General features: G+C 38.4%; 1 protein-coding gene across 5 annotated transcripts in view; it reads left to right on the forward strand.

Moving 5' to 3' along the window:
- Nucleotides 1-22,548, forward strand: part of LOC132912642 (uncharacterized) — a 609,022-nt gene that overhangs the window by 260,077 nt on the left and 326,397 nt on the right. For all 5 annotated transcript variants that reach the window (XM_060970231.1, XM_060970232.1, XM_060970235.1 and 2 more), the window contains one exon: nucleotides 4,809-4,871. In XM_060970231.1, the coding sequence (XP_060826214.1) occupies nucleotides 4,809-4,871 (63 nt within the window). The remainder of the gene's footprint in view (nucleotides 1-4,808; nucleotides 4,872-22,548) is intronic.

The following is a 22,548-nucleotide window of genomic DNA, read 5'->3' on the forward strand; positions in this document are numbered from 1 at the left end:
TTTTCCAACCAAGTAATTCCTTTTAATGGAACTCAATATTTTCACGACATGGATATTTTGCAGTCACATGGAACTATCGCTAAACGATACGAAATTTAATACATTTGTACCTATTTAATTCATGTATAGACGTTATAATAAATACCAGATATAATAACAATTTTGTAGTCATTGTAACTGTTGAGAATTGTGGATCTTAATCGCCGAAATAAAAGTAAAGGAACACTAAGATTACACTTAGAATTCATATTAAAATAGTTTTAGACTTATTTAATAAATTTAATAATAATATTTAAAAATAATATTTACAAAATAAAATTAATAATATTTAATAAATTTCCAGGATCTTCGTCGATATACATCTGTACGCGTCTCAGCACTTTCTTTGTCTCATCATCTTCTTTATCACACTGCCAACGGAACAGTTACATTTGTCTGTTTTTCGAGACGCTGTGCACAAGCATACTTCCCTTCCATACACTCATATTCACATACGTGTGTCACTACTACGCGGCTAATTTAGTCTACCACACAAAATTATATATATCTCAATAGTAACGATAGGAAAATTGAAAAGAGAATTTCTGTTAGAACAGAGATATTACATTCACTGGTTATCCTCCATTCATCTTCTTTAACAATATTCGATTGATTTGATATTGTGCATGATTCTAGTTATAAAATCGAGGAAGTTAAAACGTTCCTTCATTTTTAGAAGATGAAAATACATATATAAGAATGTTTTGAGTTTTGACAGTATTTTAAATTTAAGTGGAAGACATGGCTACATTAAAATATTTAAACGTTATAATATATTACATGTAATGTATTTGTACAGTATAACAAACGATATTTTTGTTCCCCTAACGGAAATTTTACTTCTGCCGATTACACGTATGCTGTGAATAGCTGATGGCTCACATGGAACATATTAACACGCGTAATACTCGGCGTGTTATTCCGATTTTATGCAACGGTAAAATTTTACTCTGCATTCCTGTAACACAAACGTTTACGACGGATTGAAAATACCTATTCCCATTTTAAAACTTTCGTTTTCGAGTTTGCTTGAATTTGTTGAACCATCATGCATCGAGATAATATTAAACTCGGGGAAGGAAATAATTTATTCTAAGCGAATAAAATTTTTTAGATTAATCGTGTATTACAGGTAATGATCATTTCACTTTTCTTCGTACAATGCGTATTAACCGTAAATTTCTTTACACTTTGAAAATAAAACTTGCTCTTCCTTTGCGTATCTAATTACAATATACGCATAATCGTTCCCATGATACTCTGTCCATTACAGAGAATTTGCATCAGGCGCGATAGTATTTTAATATTTAAAATCTATTATCTCGCATTCCAACGCTTACGGTCTCTTTTGGCTGCTCTTTTATTCCACTCGAGACATCATAAAACGATCTCCAGCCTAGTTCATCGTCATACAATCGTAGCTCGTTTTATTTATAATCAAAGTTTCAAAATATCTGATGTATAAAGGCTAAAATCAAATTTCGCTGCGACGTGTGCCTGTAACGTCTCGCGAAAATATTCGAACATTTATCACAGGTAACTTTTATATTACTCTATGAAACAGCTTGGAATTTCATTTCATTATGAAATTTAAAATATGACGCGTAATATATTCATAGAATGTTTCTATAAGTGTTCGAATACTCTCTTTGCTCGGTAACCGTGCAACGGGACTGGTGTGTAAAATATGCTTGGCCGAGAAATTGTTGCTTGGCAGATGGGGCAAATGGCGCTATTAAAGCTCGAGGTGGACCACTTCCACCCCGGAAGTCGCTGCGCGTAAACAAAATACAACCCAGTTTCGAGTCGTTCAAGGTTTCTGATTCTTGCCAAGTTTAGAGGTCCGATGGTGTCCGTCTTCGAATCACTTAGCCCGCCGACGTTCCCACTTTTGCTGAATTTTTCCACGGTACGGTTTCGTGCCATCTATCTTCCCTAATGTATCCCGGTCGCGATCGCGCGACAAGAAACCGTCGAGCGAACGAACCTAATAAATTACCGTATTGGAAACGGACTGGAACTTGAAGTTGCACGCGTAATTCATCTCGTGCCTTCTAATGACTAATGCGCCGATCAACCTCGTTTGACTCTAACTAACGCTTCGTTGCAACTTTCGTCACGGCTTGTCACGCGTTACGGACTTCTGATTATAATTAATCAATGAACGTCGCTTTCGCTGCATCTTCGAAGGAGCACGAACGTGTTTAAACAGACAAAACTGACGTCTCTAACGAGCGAGGATACGTAGGATGAATCGCGAAAGCTCTTGAAGACTCGCGCACATCTTTCACGAGTATGTTGCATGTGTTAGGTGAAACATTTCGTGGTCTCGTTAACGTACTAATAGAGCAAAATAGAGCGATTATATCGGTAAAGTTTCAGTGAAATCTAAACTTGTGCGAGGTATTTATTGCAAATGCGAAGACATCTATTAATTTACGATGGATGAACGATAAACACACACAATATAGCCATCCGTCTTGAGCCACTATATATATCCATAGAGTCAGAGAAGATGGTTATTTCTCGCAAAAGCGAACCACGCGAAGTTTTATTCCAATATTTCATCGAAACATGGTACGCGAATAGAGGATCAAAAGATGTTGGAACCGTTTTCAGCTAGTAACGTACGTAACTCAACACCCAACTAGTTGACGAGATGACAGATTCGTTTCAGAAACACGTCTGCCGGTTGAAAACTGATATTGTGTAAGGAAAGTCTGTCAGACTGTCTTCTTCTAACGAAATCTATTAAATCTCATCTATATCTGTTTGGACTCGCTCATTCCTCGAAATAATAGCTGTACCCACCGATATAGCCACGCAACGAATACTTTCATTCCCTGTATCGCGTGTATCATCGAACATACAACGTCCCAAACAACGAACATGTTTTCGAACTCGTCTATCGTATAAATTTACCAGACAGAAACGATCTAGCGCGAACACGATTCGGCGGACATCTTCGCGAGGCGAACTAGCAGGAACGACAATACAAGCTTGAATTTCGCAGCATCATAAAATCATGTCATCAGCGTGACAGAAATTAAAAACGAGCCTTAGGTCGTTTAACCCTCGTTTTACGAGCTGTCCTCGATCATCGGTATCGCCGTTTCAAGCTGAAGCATCGTCGCGCTTGTCTCCTATCAGAAATTACACCCTCGTCTCGCTTCACACCTCCGAGCGACTATTCGCGGCTTGGCTTTGCCTAAGGCCAAAAAAAACCACGATGGCGGAACGAGGAAAACGGAACGGTGGCAGTTCACGCTTTGCTTCGACACGTAAATTTATTCAAGCATAACCGATCTGGCAGACGTTCAAGACGGACGCTCCAGCTAGTCTGAGAAGTCCGGCACAGTTTTACGATCAAAGTTCGGAACGACGCTTGCACCCAGGTTGCTCTTTCGCCACGATTCCGTGGCCGACGTCGTCTTTGTGCCGTTTCTTCGTGTCGAACCCCTCCCGTACGTCACGCTCCGATGATTCTCGAGCGCGTTTCCGTCGTCCGTGCATCGAGCACGAAATTTCCATCTCGATAATCCCGACTGGATCGCGCGAGATCGCCATGGACGACTCTAAACTGGACCGACCAACGTTTCCGCCGAATCCAGACACGATTTTTACCACGAATTACCACTAACGTTGCCTTTTGGCGAGATCGATTTCGAGTTTGGCTGGAACGTGCTTTCGTTTGGAGTCTGCGCCGATAGGGTTGCTTTTATTTGCCACGATTTAGCAATCGTCGTCGTAGCGAGATACGAGCCTTTTCTTTTTGTCGTTTCGATTTCAGCATGATTTGCGTCCTTGTCGAATAGCCGTTACTTGCTAGAGAATAGTAGGAATTGTAGGTGAATTGTAATTGTTACATTTGTAATATTATCGTTCTTTCAAACAATTTGTGTTTTTCGATAAGATCGCGTGACGAGATTTAGCGTAGGATATATCACGTAGAGTAACAATAAGCGAAATGCGTAGTAAGAGAATGTTAACTTGGTTTTAAAGTGCTACTTTCGCTAATGTGTTTGAACATGTACAAGCGAAATTTATTTTTCGACGTTCCTTTTTAACGCTAGTGCCTCACCCTCTGATTTCTACCTTCGAGCAGAAATGATTAAAAAAGTTTCTAAATAAATAATGTTTTTAACCTTGATGTACTTTAACAATTTATGCTCCATTAAGGAAATTATCGTTACCAACGATATCGATATTTCGCTATATTTCTCTGATATTTTAGCGACATTAGCGCTGCCTAATTAATGTCCTCGCTTGACGAGACGGTTTCGAGGGCCGAATAAGAAACATTTTCGACGAGACGAAATTTTAATTGCGACCGGCGGCGATTAAAACAAAATCGTGTGCCCAACGTCGAGTGCACTCGTGTTAGCCCTCATTTACCTCCGCTCTTGGGTGAATTCGCTGGGCAAAAATGTTCCTGTTACCCTTCCACTTTTCTTCCCATCGCGGTTATCTTTTCTTTCGATCGTTTTAATTTGTAATCCAACAATTTAGAAACTAAAATACTTGTCGAGTTTAATCTACGATACTAACGAATCGGTTGATTCAGTTTTTCTACGTATTCTCCGTGTTTGATTTTTGCCACGTTAATTTCAATTGCAAATTCCGATGATTAACGATCCGTTCGATATTTAATTGTCGTGGCGATTTACGCGTTGTTTTCAACCACGATATCACCAATTTCGCTCGTAATTAGCGACTGGCTCTGCTATTTCTCATATTAACCAACAATTTTTTTCTTTTTTTTGTTGTAGAGTGACAGCGGGCTAGTGGACACAGATCCAGGTCGAGTTAGCAGCATGACAGCCATCAACTCGGTATGTAATTAATGGAATCTTACAGACACTGATGTAAAAGACATGTCGTTCCTTAGCATCAAATTCTATTTTTTAATATTCTAATTGACAAACTAAAATCTACACTTCTCTGTTTACTTCATTGAGTCTATCTATTTGATCTGCTTATTAAGACTATCCGATACATATCTTTGCTTTATTCTGCAACGTAATATCTGATATACTAGTAACATTAATTAGCCGATCTGTTTTACTAGACAATTTCATCGACAAGTTTTATTTATCACTCTAGCGTGTCTATTTCTTTTATTCGCAAATGAACAGAGAATTTGCTCGAATCGAACGACTTTGGATCGGTCGAGGAGGAACTTGATTTATCGCATCCCTCGCTTGAGGGGCACAGGTTATTAACGAAGGAAAGAAACGTTGTTATTATGTCTGAATTATATAATATATAAATATATATAATTATATATTTCACAAAGAGTAGAATTCTACTAGAAGAACCTTATCATTTCTTCCATGTCTTACATCTTATTATTTTCTGTTTCATCTTCGAAAGAAGGTCTAATTGTATACTTCTTACGAGACGCGTCATACTTCACACAGACACAGATTAGAATTTCTTTTCTGCCCTATATATCTTCTTCTAGGTACTACATAAAATAAATACGCGATCGACGCGTATCGAACCCAACAGACGTTTATCACAAGTAGAAGTAAATACAAAAACCTGAACTACGTTGTCCGGTTTGTCTAATTAAAATCTACAAACGTAACCACCTCATTATCCGCATTTCCAAGCGAATCATCGAGCGTACGGCACTCGAAGTCCCTCTCCAGTTGCACAAACTCGCGCAGTTTGTAAACGATGAGGCATCAAAAGCGACGAGCACCCCTCAAGTGAGGGATGCGATAAATCAAGTTCCTCCTCGACCGATCCAAAGTCGCTCGATTCGAGCAAATTCTCTGTTCGATCCTCGAGTAGCTGCACGTGACGCGGTCTCTATAGTGGCCCGATCCATAGAAACTACCCCGATGGAAACGGGATTCGCGGTAGTATGGAAATGAGGAGCCCGAACGTAGTTGGCACAACTCGTGAGAATCGTTCGTCGACACGGCGCGACGTGCCCTGTCGGAAGGCTCACATCTACGAGCTTTTTTCCATCTTTTTTCATCAAAAAGTCTTGGAATTCCGCGTCGATAGGCGATTGAATGTATGAGAATTCCAGTGGACCATTCGGTGACCGACGTCGAGGCTACGCCCTCTAACCTACGCCTTTTCTTCGTTTCATTCTCGTCGCCATTCTTCCTCTTCGTTTGCCGCGTTTCATGAAACTTGATGTACCAGCTATTCGATGTTACCACACAGAAAGTTGGTTAGTTTTTGCGGTTCTCTTCGTATTACGTCGAAACTGATTAAATTGTTAACTAGGTTCTTTAATTTAATTGGTAATTTTTAATTTAGTTAAAGTAGAAAGTTACAGTGGCGAAAAATATTTCATTCTTTCGTATAATAATTTAGTTAGCGCAGAAGATTGAGAACGTTTCTTCGTGGATGTTTTCACGTTCGTTCAGGCATAATTTGACGAGTTGATACGCGAGTTTTAGAAGGGCATGGTATTATTTAGCAACGATGCGAGTGTTTCAAGAGCGCTGTAAGTTAGGAAGTGAAATACGCCGGCGGTCGAGGCTAAATTCCATTTTAATAGTTGAAACGCTTCTGTGTAGTGAGTACCCGCGCTTTGGGAGTCATATTTTAGCTGGCGTCTCGTACACGAGCCATAAGTTGGGCGCGCGTTTTGACCGCGAGCTTCTTTTTAACCTCGCGCTCGTTGCTGGGACGACGTTTCCGCAAATGATTTACCGATTCCGTTTCTCTTTTTTCCAACGATTAAATAATCTTCTCCCGTTCCATTCTTATTCCCAAACCCAATTTATTATCTTTTTTTAAATTAACATGTTGTGAGCCGACATATTTAACCAACTGGAGACTTGAAAACCGATTAAATTTCTACGATCGCGTATTTTCGCACTGTTCCAAAATGACACAACGATGACCAGCACTTTTTCTTCCGAACGTCAATGCATTCTAATCGAACAATATTCTCCCTGATGGAGCGTCGATGCACGATTAACGCGCGATTTAACGTGCAACCCAGTTTCACGCTGCAAATAACTGGACACAACTATCTGGTCGCGAGGTGTGCAACTATTTTTGAAAAGGCCATGGAGTAAACAGTGCGTCCAATTACTTTTAGAATTACCGAGTAAAATCAAGCATCACGATACATCGTCAGCTTGGAGGTTAATGGTGTATCGATAAATTCGAATGACCCTGCCCACCACAGTTGGAGTGTGAAAATTACGATTTACTGCATAAAAATCGCAATTATGAATTTGTTTTTATGCATATAAAGAGATATTTCGTCTTTATTATGGACAAATTTATTTATCCTGATTTATTATTATTTATTCTGATTTTATTATTAATTATGGATTAGTACTATAGGAAACAATTTTTTTCTATAACGAAATTCTAAACGTATCTTTTCTTTTTATTTCGGGACTTATACGCGGCAGATGGTGACCGCAGACTTTTGATTCGTAGCGTATAGATATCTTGTTTTAAGAAGTTAAAAATATTTCTTCATAATTAAACTCTAGCGAAGTCGAAAATGTGTCTTTTACGCAACGCTGTGAAATTGATTCCGAAACGAAGCGGAACGCGAACTCGAAACCGATGACTCTTTTAATGAAATTGTAGCCGAAAGACGGTACTAAAGGACGCCAAGGAGGAAACCAGTTTAAATAAAGACCGCGCATGTGGGTCAGCCGGCGTGGCGTGCATCGTGCATGTGCGTTACGCAAGCTGATTCCGCCGCACGCATTACTTGCATCGAGCTTTGTTAAGACGCGTCGGTGGTGCACACATGCTGCATCAACCGGTCGCTCCTAATGGTCCCGAAAAACTCGCCGACATTTATTATCCGCGTACGTGTCACCGTTTATTTCATTATAAACGATGCTTGAAGACAGTAATAACGTTATATAAAACATTCTGAAATTCCATTAGCACTGTAATGAGACACGACTATCATAATTATACTGACCAAATTTAAAATTAATCTAAAAATATATGTAGAAATTATAAAACATTTACAGTAAACGTATATTTAGTAAAAAAAATAGTACTACTACTAGTAGTAGTAGTATATATATATGTAAGTATTCGAACATTATTGTGAGCCTTTGTGTGTACCCTATTTATTAGTAGTTTCACGTAATACAGGTTTTTCCAAAATTTCTTGCTTCTTTAACACAGATATAGACTGCACTGAAAACAATTAACCTGGCTATTATAAAATCGCAATGTCGAGATATCTCGCTACCAGGTTTATCCAGAAAAGAATTTTTCTTAATAAAACTAGCAGCACCTAATTAGCACCACCGTGATTGTATAACGATGAAATGTATCGAAAATCGGATACAAGAGTAGAGGGCAGGAAAGGGAAATCAGTCGAGCCATGTGTTGTCGACCGGCTAAATATTTACCCGCATGCTCTTCCAGTCAGGAGGGTTGTCACGTTACAGTTTTCGAAACGACACGACGTGACGAAGCCCGCGCTATAAGCGACACGTTTTATCTGTTGCCTTTCGTTCCTTCTCTCCCTAAAGATAGGGCGAGTTTTACGAGCACACGGCGGCAAAAGCCGTCTTCAAAGATCAAAATATCGGGGACGTCGTCAGCTTGTAAAAGCGAGTAAAACGAGCAGAACGCCCTAGTCAATACGACCATGGTTTCTAAGAAAAATCGAATATAATGGACTCGTAAATTATCCATGGTCTACGATGTCACCGTCGTAAATGACTCTTAATTATGCGTTCCCCTTTGTGCACACGTACAGTGACTCTATCTACGCGCTAAGAATAGATGGAGTGAGATACAGATGGAAACTGATACCGATGAATAAACGTTCCTACAGTCGACTGTTTTTATTTCATCGTTTGGTTCGGTACACGTTGCGTTGAGAGCTTTTTAATTTCGAACCGGTTCGTGGGGCCCAGGTTTTACAGATACGATGAACTTCAGAGGATCGATTGATAAGAATGGTACAGAAAATTTATCTTGTGGGTGTTCGGCTCGACGATTAATTTTATCTATGTGAACAATTACTAAGATTGCTTGTGAACGTCATTTGTTTATTTGGTTACATCTACTTATTGGAAATAGTAGAAGTATGTTTTTTATTTTAAATTTTAAAAATTAAATTTATTAGAGAATTGTTAATATCATATCAGTAATTGATCACATATATGTATCAATTATCGATTACACATATGTTTTTTGGGGTTAAGGAAGATTACTGAATATTTTAAGCTTTCTTACCAGATTCTTCGTCACCAGATCTTAAACACACCAATGCAAGTAAGTCCAAATTATTTGATCAATCTTTACGGTTTAAGAAAATTTTTCATTAGAATTTTCGAATCATCCTTCACAGTCGATAAACGGGGTTGGGTGCTGGAAGATGCATAAATCGTCACCCATTTCGTCGAATAGTGACTACGGTGTCCCTTGGGATGGACTCAGGTGCTTCGATCTACACGAAGGGTAAAATCCTTCGTCTTTCTTTTCTTCCTTGTTCGGGTACTTCGTTCCAGTCGCTTCCTCTCTCGCTCCGCGTTCTTCGTTCCTCCATATTATCTCGCGCGTCGTACTCACGAGAAGTGGAAGGCACATAAAATGAACTGCAGCCGGCGCGCTCGAAAAGAAAAGAGAACGGCCGATTCTTCGGCGGGATCCCAATCCCGAACGACGACGTGAGATTTATTTCCACGATAGAACGGAAGCAGCTGGCTAATGTCGTCGGCTTTGTTGTACCGAATAGACTGAAATTAGATTTTATTTGCACGATTAAATGGAGGAAACGCGACGAGTGATTGCACTCTGGTCCTCACCTGTTCTCGAGTGAGTAGACCTTCGAGTTTGATTGATCTTTCGCTAGGTTTGCAATGGTTTTAATGTGTGTGACGGGAATAAAATTTAGATTTCAAAATTAAATTAAAAAAATGTTCGATTCAACAGAATTATAATAAAAGGTAGAACTAAAGAGAAGGGTAGAATATAAAGGATGAATAGTTATTATATATAGGCTATGCTGAAATACGCAAATTACTGTTTACTCTTTTATAAAAGCTTATAGCTTCGGTTCATCTTCATTTCCTCGAAATAACAGCCAACTATTAATCTTGGAATGTTCGGAACTTTTAGACACCTCTTGAATCAATCAACTTTTCGTTTCATGCAACAAATCAAGAAGTTTGTCCATGTTTACCTAACATGGAGTTTTACGAACTTTCGCTTAACTTACCCTGTAATCTTATTTTGTTTTCCTTCTTTTTCTTTTTTTTTCTTTTTTTACGTTTTTACGAACTGAGTAAATCCTTGTTAAATACAGTCACGTATCAAGTAGGTATAATCTTTGTGAGATCATTTATGCCCGCTTTTGGAACGCGCAGTAAAATTTACCGTCGTATCGCAGTCACTGTCCCTTACAATTTTTGCTCATTTTTCCATTCTTGTTACGCGAGCGTTCTGTGCCCGATTCTACTATTGTCGCCACAGCCTCCATAAATAATACCGCTGTTATTTACGACTTGACACTTTGCATTCTGCGAAGGTGGCACTCCGGTCGCATTGTTGCGCGACCAGAAAAATGGTTTACGCGTGGAAATGAGTCGATGGTGGAAGGTTTCTGTCCTGAGTGCGAATCAGTGTAGGCATTATTATTGCAAAAATAATGTAAGCGAAGGATACTTATGACAGACGACTGATTGATGAACGTAGTTCTCTTAACAGGTGTAGCTCGTTTTAACGTAGCTGATAGTAGGCGGAACTGGTCTCAAATGCTGGTAGATGTAAAAAAAGAAGAAAGGAAAATACGTCTATTTACATCTCTTATCGATATTGCTTTGCAATGGATTATCGGTTATTTGAAACGTCGATTAACGAATGTTCCAATAAATTTCAGCATCTTTCGTTCTCGCCTACGGCGCCTTTGCTTATTTTAAAATCACGAATAAATCGTGCGATGAGGAAAGATTAACAGCGAATTGTCGTTCGTTCAATGAGCCATTTTCATTTGTACGATCTCATAATAAATTATTTTCATTCTTCTGAAGTTCCTTATATAAGATCCTTATATATATATATCTTATGTATCTTTCTGATTTTCTTCTCGTTGCTTATGCGAAGTAGCTACAAAGAGTACGAAGTAGCTGATTACGTCGGTGCTTCATGATACGTAATATTCGCGATAATACAAACAGTTTATACATAGTAGCTGGTAATTCAGATCTGATAAAAGGAGTAGACCGTGAAAGTATGTGTACTTATTGTATGTGTACTGTAATTCCCTCGACTATCGTTACGGTACATCGAGCTTTATCTGTGGCATATTTTACCTGTAATTACAAGATACCATTAATCATAAGCTTGGTCGCTTTGCTCCTTGAAACTTCGCGATCACATCGAAGTTATTCGCCGTACTTGATCCAATTGGAAACTGATATCGTTCGAGCTTTGGTTGTTGTTTATAAAAGGAAGTGATAGCTGGATTTTTCATTCTAATTATTTACACTTTACAATATTTATAATAAACGTTTTGACATTTTTATAAATACCATGTCTCTATAAGTATATGTATATATAACAAATAATATATATAATACGTATATAGCTCACAATCACAGTCTGTTATATATGCACTATTATCTGTATAAAATTCGTACGAAGAACTGCGCAATGATCGGCCGAGAATTGTGCCAACTTTCAGCATTCATCGCCAACAAAGCGAATGCAAAACTGTTCTAGAGGTCGATCAGATTTTACGATAATACGCTTGAACGCTGGCGCGTTCAATATTAACGATGCAAACATCGCCTTAATTACAGTCTCGATTATATTTCAATTTCACTGGCGCCGTGTTAAACGCGTCGCTACGTCGTGTTTACTTGCCACGTTATGGCATCGTTTCGAGAGTCACGCAAGCCGAAATTTAATTTTCCCTTCTGATTAAATTAATCACTGTACTTTGTGATTTTTTACCCCCTTTTTCATTTCGCTACATTGTTGTAACACGTCGTCGCTTTCCTAGTAAAATTGTGAGTGCAAGATTACATTTGTTAATAAATGGTACAACGAAAACGTCGTGCTTGTTTTCTCTTTCACAATAGTAAATATTTTCCGGTGTTGCAACTTGAGATAGAGATTTTTTAAGAATAGTAAGAGTCAACATTTATGAAATCAAAAATGGTAAACGAGAACCAGAGAAAATAGAAACGAAACCAAAGAGACGCAATTGTCAAATTCTAATAATCTACAGAGCATATGCTACATCCACCTGTTGGTAATATTTTATCAAACAAGCTATCGAAGTTACTCGGTCTTTTATTTCTCAATAAGAAATCAATTATTTCTCCAACGATCTTACTTTTACGCTTTAGAATTAGTAATGTTACAATTGACCATCGTTAAAGTCATCGCATAATACCAATAAATTCGTTCGAGATGAAATTCTCCCAGAAAAAGAAGCTCTCGAATTTTTTATTTCAAGGAATAAACCAATTTCTTCAGAGATATCGAAACAATAAAATTCTCGATAAATAGAGAAAAATAAAACGCAAGAAGCTAGCCGTAGCGAAATGAGTCGGTTACTTAATCTCTCATCTCTGAAGAAGGAATAAACGATTTATCCAAACACACGTTGTTTGTATCTCGTTAAGCCGTCGATATTAAGACATAAAACAAGAAGGATGGATTCCGGTCAGCCTTCGCCTGTTGGCTAGGAACGCGAGAATATAGATCTCGACTGGAGTGACGGGACGTTCGCGGTTCATGGCTCGCCGTGAAAACCGGCTACGAAAATACACGGACGGCCGCGGGCCAAGGGAAAATTAAACGAACGTCCGTTCGCTCGCAAAGGCTGGCAGCGGCCGTTTACGATTATTATCCGACGATCGCCTCCCTCTTAATTGTTTGTGCAGCCTTCGTTTCGAACGAGGGAAGAGTTCCGCGCTGACTAACGCTCCTAATGGAATGCCCTGACGCATCGACTAATAATAAATCATCGCCTCGCCCGTGTAATCGCGTTATTTCAGACAATTGTTGCCATTAGATAGACGCCGGCGAAAGTGAATCCGTGATTTATTGTTAGAAGCTTCACGTCGCGTGCTAGCTCGGCTGGTTTCATCGGTGCAAACTTCGCTCCCTAATTGGCAGCCTTGTTCCGAACGGTATTGTACTGGAAAACACGGGATACTGGCGAAATTGGTCGTCTTTCGGCAACGATATCGTTAGTGGTGTTTAGGATGTTTTCATTTCACGTGGATCGCGATCGTTGTTGGAATGTTACGAGTGTATCAAGTCTTTGCGCAGAAACATGAAAACGTAGATTTTTGGAGAAAGTATCGAACCGAACGATTGTACTTATTATAACAAATTCATTGGGTTGGTGGATGTTGCGTTACTACTTGTCTATTAACGAGGTAAAAGTAAAATTTGAACAGGCTCTTCTGCGCGTACCCTTGTATTTCTAATAGAAAATCAATATTTTCTAGATGGTTAAAGGAAACGAAATTGTTTAAAGGAATAAGTTATTGAATTAACAGTTTTACCGAGAAACGTATGTTATGAAACTTGGAATTATAGAATATTTTATTTATAACAGATATTAGTACAGGATACTTTCAAGATATTCGTTTCAAATGTCATTCTAGGAAAGAAGATATTCTACAATTCCAGCTATTTTTACGTTTCGTATATATCGTTGCCATCTTTCGATTATTTTTCCACATCTATGAGAGCGCAAGGAAAACTGAATCATCCGGAATAGCGGTATATTTCTTATTTCGCACAAGCTTCCATCCAAATCATTTCCACAAAAATACATCAACAGTGAAACTTCGTCCCTTCTAATTTCTTGTTTGAGTCGGATCAAACTGTTTCAAGACATCTTAAGACTCATCGTGTCTGCAAAAACGTCGTTCAACTGCTACTCGGTTGCCGCCGTGAAAGCGATTTCCCGTCACGTTCCACGGCGTACGAACGTCGTTCGCGTTCGATGTTTTCTCGGCAAACAGCATTATTCACGTGCACGGTGTCCCACTGTGAATCCGTCGTATCTTTGCACGCTCGATCCGTAGATATGTATCGTCGCGTAACGCAACTTCTCAAGACGCATTAATAGAGAAACTTGCGAATGATGAAACATCTTAAACGAGAAATCTGTCGTGCACAGCTTTCGTCGATCGATGTGTTTCGTTTTTGAGTATATTACGATTCGTCATTTCGTATTTCGTTTGTTTGCATCTGTAAAACTATGGAAAAATTGTCACAAGAATTACTCCATTTTTTATTTACCTATTGCTAATCTTGCGATTTTTAGTTTTCCGAATGTCAAACATTTTTATATTTTCAATACTTCCATAGACATTTAATAATGTAAAATCAAGCAGCGCTATGGTATACTCTTAAGAAAGACACAGAACAGAGTTCCAAACAGAGAAAGATCGTAGTCGTTTTTTTTTGTAGCCATCTAAAGAAAATTATAGCATTAAAAAACAAAGCATCTGTATACGTATCTCTACGTAGCATCGTTTAACGATCAAAAAATCATAAGCTCTGGATGAGTGATCTTCTTTGAAGCCATCTTTCTTTTTGAAACCAACCAAGTTCGTTACCTTTTCTCGGTTGATCGGCTGGACATACGAAAAAGCTGGTTCCCTAGAAAAGCGAGACACACGCCCTAACGACCCTAATTTCCTCCTCCGTGTCGTCTTTTGACATTTTTCCCATGGGACGATTCGGTCGATTCATCTCCTTCCTATGTCCTGATCTCGACGACAAATCGGAGCACGCGAACGACGTGGTTTTCAACTAGAAGCTTCGGTTGCTTTTCGACGTTTCTTTGTGGATTCTTCGCCTGTTGGATCTGGAACTTCTATTGGCGAATTGTCTGCTGAACTGTACGAATGCGCGGTTTATTGTTCTTTAGAGATACTTCTTTGTGCGACTGAAAATTTCGCTCGATTTGGAACAAGAAAAGAAGTTTGGAAGTCTCGGTGCAAGAAGGTTTGTTTAACGTGTTGAGAGAGATAAAACGATTTTTGAATGTGGGCTGGCGTCTTAGTCGAGCAAAGTGAAAATCAATACGTTCTCTCATAGCTGTATATTTGGTCTTCATTAAGTAGTTTCTCGCGAATGTAATATTGGACGAAGGAAATGAAAATTTGACGCAAGGTTTTTATAATTTCCTCGACAAAAGAGTACAAAAACCTTGGGTGTAATTTTCCAACTTTTCTCTTTAGCTTCCGTACAACGACGAACTGTTTACAGCAGCATATATACACTGTGCGAAAATTTCACTTTTAAAATAATATCGCGCGATGCTTAAGCAATTTCCAACCGCCAATTAACTCATCCTCGAATCTTCTCTTATTTATCAATTTTTTAATATTATGCCAATGACCAAAACAGCTAGTAAAAATAATTATGCAAACAGTCCACCAACGATATTCTTATTTAAACACGGTCTTTGCTTTCCTTCAAATACATCTAGATATCAAACAACGAACGTGAAGTAAACAAACATTGGTAACGCGAGATGCTGATCCTCGGTGAATTCGCCAGGTCGTAACAACGCCGCGTAATAATGTATCCCGGTTGTTTGAAAATAAAGAAAGAAAGGAGTTGGGTGACAGACAACGGCGAATGTTTGTCTAATAAATGTCCAGGGAAGTCAAGTAGCGAAACGGTGGCCTTGTAGCCAGAGAAAAAACGTCTCCTTAAACAAGAGAGGAAGATTTCTCCCCGAAGTACAGCGAAGTAGACGAGGCCGTCCAACCGGAAAATAACCTTCGCCAAAACAACCGAGTCCCTTCTCTTCCAATTCGCATTCCGGCTTCTTTTTACCGCGTAACATCGTTCCTGCTCATCCCGCGGCATCGTACTCTCTTAGAGCTTCGTTTTAGCTGGTCACCGATCAGCTCTTTTTTCTTTTCCAACGAGCTCTTTCCGTACCGACCACGACGCCCTTTATCGCCACGATAGAGCCGTCTTTTTCCTCGTGGATCCACTTCCGCCGGCAATCGTAGCTTTCGAGAGCTTCCACGCTTCTCAAGGTATATGGTTGTTTGAAAAGAACGTTTAGAGTTAGTGTGTGAATATATTATACACCGTGGTCCTAAATTTCGAAGCGTCACAAAATAAGTATTAGCATAAATCTTCTTGCGTTGGAAACTTTGTTTTTCAGAGAATAGACTTTCAGACCTCATCAAATATATCTTATGGGTGTTTGACTAATTTCTAACTGGATAGAAACAGACAATTTCCAGGAGTTCGATTTTTTTACACAAATTTCTATTTAAGATACACGGAGTTTATTTTATTTTGCGTTTATTACCTTCAGGTGACAGTAGTCGTCGCATTTGCAAATTACACCACGTAGTATCCTCGTAACAGAGAAAGTTACCGATCGCTGTGACTTTAGTAATATGTCCTGGTCTATCCAAGGTTTTTCGTAGATTTTTTATTGGTTCTGAAATTTAATAATTATTTCAAGCCTGTATTTGCCAGTGAACGTAAATATTGTGTAAAAATTGTTGCTAATGTAGATATAAATGCTTTAAAGCATTGGCCAAGATTTTACTAGTAATAGAATAACAGGATTGAGAATGTTGATGTAAATACTGTAGCTGGCAGGCTTATCCTATCGAAGGGTTGTTTAAGATTCATGTTCCACTTGGGGATAACTATCATTAGTGGCCTGGGCCATCCGTATTCGCAGTAAACGGGTTGAGAAAATTGTGAAACGATAGTCGAATCTCGGAAGTGCCTTTTAGGGAGCTCGTTACAGTACGTATGGAAGTTTAAAAATTGAAGCGGTTACGTTTCGCGAAATAGGATGCTTCTTTACAGTCTTGATAAATCTCGATCGTATACTTAAAAATGACATTAAATATACAGCGATGTTTCAATTTTTATTTATTACTCCCACAAGAATCACATGTAACGTTTGACAAACTTTATTCCACTGTACGAAACGAAATATTGAAAAAAATTAGCGAGGACTGTATGATTCGTTGTACGCTGAATATTTTGTAAAAATTACCGTCCATTACAATTACTAAATTATATTCTGAATTGTTTATTATTTATTTATCTATTTCACGCATAAAAATCACACGTAATATTTGATAGATTTTATTCTATTACATAAAATTAAATACCTTAACGAGGGAATACGATATTATCCAAGTACTTTACAAAAATTGCTTCATGTTAAATATTACATCAGCGTTTCTCCATCGTTTGTCCTAGGATGCTATTTTTTCGATCAGTTTCCCTCGTTTCTCATCCTTTCCGTTTCCATTCCCTTGGTTGCAACCAACCAGCCATCCCCGGCAATTTTTTTCGTCTTCCACGTCCCATTTGTTTTTCCGCGAGGGAATAAAGCTCGATGGCAAATCCTTTTTTCTCCTTAATGATTCCTTTCTTTACAGTATGCCGCTGTCAGCGTACTCGCGGCAGATCTAATCAACCGAACACGCGATGTTCGATAATGTTTAATGACACGAAAGAATTTTCGTCTTTCTCGTTGTTCTCGAGTTTTCACAGGGAAAATCAAGGCGAGTGGCAAAACGCATCAAACGTCTCAATATCGATGGGGAAAAAATCTCCAAGAGTCAATGGCTCGTTGTCAAAATATTCCATTCGCGATAGTTGCGAAAAATTCTTAAACGGTAAATTATATAAATTATAGCGAACTTGTAAATGAAATAATTATGCGACAACTCCAACTGATGCAGTTGCATTCAGAATTGTACGTATCTTAGAGAAGTTTCTTGAATCTCAGGCTACAGGAGTCCTTTAAATTTGTATTCAATATGTGATGGTGGCGTAAAAAATAACGTAGCTTATGTTCCTTATCATCTATTTTTCAAATCGTGTGTTAAAGATCAAGATTCATATACATTAGAATAGATCAAGTTTAAAATACAAAGCCAGGAGTAACTTCGAGTTGATAATTTCGAATTTTTGTCGATGTTAACTTAATGCCTAGTTGATTTTATCGGACTATACAGTAATTTATAATTAAAAATGGCAATTGAAACTTGAATGATAAAACAAGTAAAACTATAGGATATTTGTGTATTTTCTTCCATTTAAAGTTTCTCATTAGATCAAGTTGATTTTCATAGAACAATGTCTTTTATTAATATTTAACGAATTTCTTTACTTTCGCCATGTATATTCCACGGATCGATCATCTATCAGAACTATGGCATTTCGTTAATTTAAAAGAAAGATCTTCTCACCAAATACGAGTAGATATTTTCTCATTTTAGCAAGTGATCTAAAAATGCCTGTCCTGAACGTCATATTCTATGCTGTGAAATTTTACGTCTAGGCACAGGTATTCAAAAATTTGAATAAATTATATCTCGTAGCTAACAAATTGATGTAACTTGCGCACGCTCGTCAAATATTCGCACCGATAGAAGGTCGGTACTGCGCTGTTAAATAACACAGTGACAAGGTAAAATGAAATTTTATCGGTTCCTGGTGTTAGCACTCGTGGTCGAATTTTCAATTTCGAAGCCGATCGAAGGTCAGGAGCGCCCGCGACGAGCACGACGATACGTAGCTACGAGGACAGGTATTCGAAATGCTGTTAAAAACTCGAACGCAGATAGCTGGTCGCGAGGCGAAGCATTGTTGTCGTGTACCGGAATTTCGAAAGAGCAAATAAAACGGAATCGCACTCGACCGACTTCCATGAAACATTCGAGCTTTCGAAAAGGAAACGATCCGAGGTGTATTTACACGATCGAAGTACGCTTCAGCCCGCATCGAACCGCAATTTTGCATCCGTATGGAAACGGTGATTGCAATGCTTCCGTGTTCCGTTTTTCGGTTGCCCGTATTCGTAATACTTCAAAATAAGTTCAAATATCTCGTACATGTACCGAAGATGGATTATATCTCATTTTGTGAATTTGTAATCCGCGAAGATTACAATCTGTAATATTTCATGTTAATATAGCTGTAATATTTTTAATATTGGTAACGAATATCGTTACATTATTACTTTTAACTATTAGTAACTGCGTTATATAAAAATACCATCAAATTTTGTTACTTGCGGAATGTTGAAAACACCGAACGTTTGTGGGTACATTTTCGTTCACCCATCATAATGAGTCAACATAAATGATCCTTAATTAAATTACCAACGATATAATAAATAATCCTTTTGGAAGCTGCAAATGATATTTAAAACGAAAAAGTAAGCAAAAACTTTGTCTTTTGGAAAGTGTTCTGAAATCTTCCTACGTTGATTTTCTATTACAAGAGTCTGTCATATAAAAATCGTTAAAAATTTACGATATAAAACGAAATAAAAGGTGAACCAAATAAAGATTCCAAAAACTCTCAAAATCGCCTCTCAGCATTCTCTGAGAAACACTGCGAGAGCAAAAGGAGTAAAAAGTTGGCTTGCCAAAGAAATCTTTAAAACCTTTTCCCCTGAAAGCAATTTCCTCCGTAAAATCTTGAGCATTTTAATCCAGCGAAAATGGTCCTTCGCTGCCCGTTACCCGCGCACATAAACAACGTCGATGTCGAAGTTGCACGGTCGTTCGTCAAAGGGGGTTGCAGCAGTCGCGGCGAAACGCGTCCCCGGTGAGCGGCGATTAATTTTCGAAACAGCGCGGTCCACGCGTAAAAGCAGCGCTCACGGGGCTGATCCACTGTCGCGTTACAACATTTACGCGGAAAGAGGCTCGTTCGCGGTAGGGCCATAAGGTGGTGCGGATAACGTTCCCTCTGGCTTGTTTATTTCGCATGAACGTATGGTTAAAGCCGGAACCATATCGCGCGCCATGCACAGCGTTGTGCAAAACCTGCGTGAAATTTCAGGAAGCCGTGCAAAGTCGCGTAAACTTTACTCGTTCGTTGCCAGAACGATCGCCAGTGAATGGAAGTACAGAAGTTTCGTGCATCCTTTGTCGCTAACTGGCGACTATCACGCCACGAATGTATCGGTATTGTACGTAATTATTTATTTAATTATTTATATCGGATACATATTATATCTGCGTATGTAACAACAAAGGAACTAAATCACTTGATTCTAGCTTTACATTTTTAATATCGCTGATTAAACAAAGAAAAACTGAAAGTTTAATGTATTATTTCTTTCGTTTCATAAGGTGATAATAGATGAACAACAATTTCTGTTTTATATTATTTTATTGAACTAGGTATGATCCATTTCGCTATATTTCTATTATCATGTTCGTGCATAATTCAATATGCTAATATAAAACAGAAGACATTGCGCGTCTGTTATTTCCTTGTAAAACGAAAGGAATTTTTCGGACAACCTAATAGTAGGATCCAATGAACGTTATTGTTCTACAAAGAATTTCAACTAATTGAATTGGTGCTGTAAAGGATTATAGAACAAGACGTGTATTGTTCTATGTACACAGAATACGGTAGAAAAGTTCCTCGGTAAGACGTTCCATGTTTCATCAAATCAAATATGTGTATACCAACTGAATTCTGAAAGAATAACAATGAAACTAAATTCTTACTACTTTAGTCTTCTTCTATATGTATTTTGTTGAAAAATAAGTCAAAGAATATCTTTCTTTACCCACTGAAAATTTTATCTTTGGTTTAAAAAAAAAATGGCCATCTTTATTTCAATGAACGTTCAAAAATATAATAAAAATTCCACGCAATCATGCTCTTGAAGGGATAATAGGCATGTCTGAATTAAGGAAATGCACATGTGCAGTTTCGCCTATTCCATACGCGGAACGAAGCGCGACTCATGCTCTTTTTCTACGTTCTCGTCGAGCGGCTGAAGTTTTTAAATTCGTTTCTGCCCCATTAAGCTCGCCTCGTTCTACGCTCTCGTGCCTTCATCCTTTCTCTCTCTCTTTCTCTCTCGTCTCTTCGTTCGATCTATCTGTAGCTTCTCGAACGCGGTTTCTTCCCGCCCTGCCTCCCTTAAAAACGAACGACCTCTTCTGTTGCGGGACATAAGTCGTGCTGGTAATATCCATTTACTAAAACGTGGCTAGGCAGGTGGAATGGCGATGCTCGTTTACGGCTACTACCTCGTCTATGGTGTTCCGTCAGCGATGAATTTGGTAAATATAAATTTTTTCTGTATGTTTTAAATTTAATTTGTTATGTATTCTCTTTGTGATTTTATTTCTTCAAACGGTGGGCAATAATAGAAAATAAATAATTGAAACGTATTGAAGCGTATTGAAACGCGAAAGAGTCTGAAGACTGTAGGAAGGAAAAAGTTCTTATTTTTTAGCCAAAAATGAGTGCGTTTTTATTGAAGTCCTAATAGCAGAGTATTTGGAATTTTACTTTGACATGTCGATACAAAGGTAGAAACGGCGTGTCTCGTTGCTCGTTTCTTCTACATGAAACTAAAATTGGAATGCTCGAACTTCCACGGCAGGAGATCTAGTCGTTGCTTAATCTCCGAGCTTTCTCTCCGAGACGACACGCGAAACGAGATACATCGTTCTTCGCGTTTACGTTTACCGTTTCCCCAGCCTTCCTCTCGTTCTTGGTTTAATGGTCTCAACGAGTATGCTGTTTTTCAGCTTAGAATGCTTTGAACGCGATAAATTCGACGAGAATTCCGTTGCTCCGAGTCGAATCGCAATCCTGAAGCGTAATTCTACGAAGGAACGATGTACTGTCCCGAATGTAAGAGTTAATAAATTGGCAGATTTTTCTTTGCGACATCTCGCTTTTAGTTCGATCCATTTACCAAACATGAGTATTTTATGAAATAAATTTTATCGAAGAAATGACATTTATTACCGCGAAGGAAATCATGAAGTGTAACGAATTATGTTAACATTCCTGCTAATAACTCTATTCTTATTTAATGAATGTATTATTCGTTTATATTCGTTTATGCTTTAAAGAAATGTATAAGCGACTTTCTTTATCTTTCATAGGTCGTAAAATTAATATGTTAAAAATGCATGTATTTAAAATTTCTGTAATAATTTTATTTCGGTTCGATTCCAATTTAATTCTTAGACAAAATATTCAAATAAAAATATACAAATAAACCAAAGAAAGAGTAATTAAATTTATTTGCAGAACAATCAGCAACTAAAATAAAAAGTCTCATTTTCCCTTGCGTTCTTCGCCTTGCATAAAAGAAAGAAAAAACGTAAAGTATTGCAGAAAAATGCAAGTTATCTCCGAAACCTTGTTCGTATTGAATACTTTCGAGACATTAGCAGAGGTCGTCGAGCAGCTCAGTCGGGGGAATCGCATTAGCCAGCCCGTAACACATCAACGCGTCGTTAACGCGATTTTTACCGCCCTCTATTAGTTCTCGTCAACGTGTCGGTCGCTTTAATGAAAGCATTCGACGCCCTCTGGCCAGAAACCGAATTCACAAGGGGAAAAGAATAAATTTCAACCAGCGAATGCGAGTTATTCGCGAGCTAATTTGTTCTAGCGATATTGCCGTGGCGACTATTAGCATTAAAATCCTTTATTTCGTTGGTCGACGAACGGAAAGAAGGGAGCGAGAGAAACAGAGAAAACCACGGTATTATCCGGACTTCGCGGTTGCAT

The sequence above is a fragment of the Bombus pascuorum genome, chromosome 12 (genome assembly GCF_905332965.1).
Source record: "Bombus pascuorum chromosome 12, iyBomPasc1.1, whole genome shotgun sequence".
Taxonomy (NCBI): Eukaryota; Metazoa; Arthropoda; class Insecta; order Hymenoptera; family Apidae; genus Bombus; species Bombus pascuorum.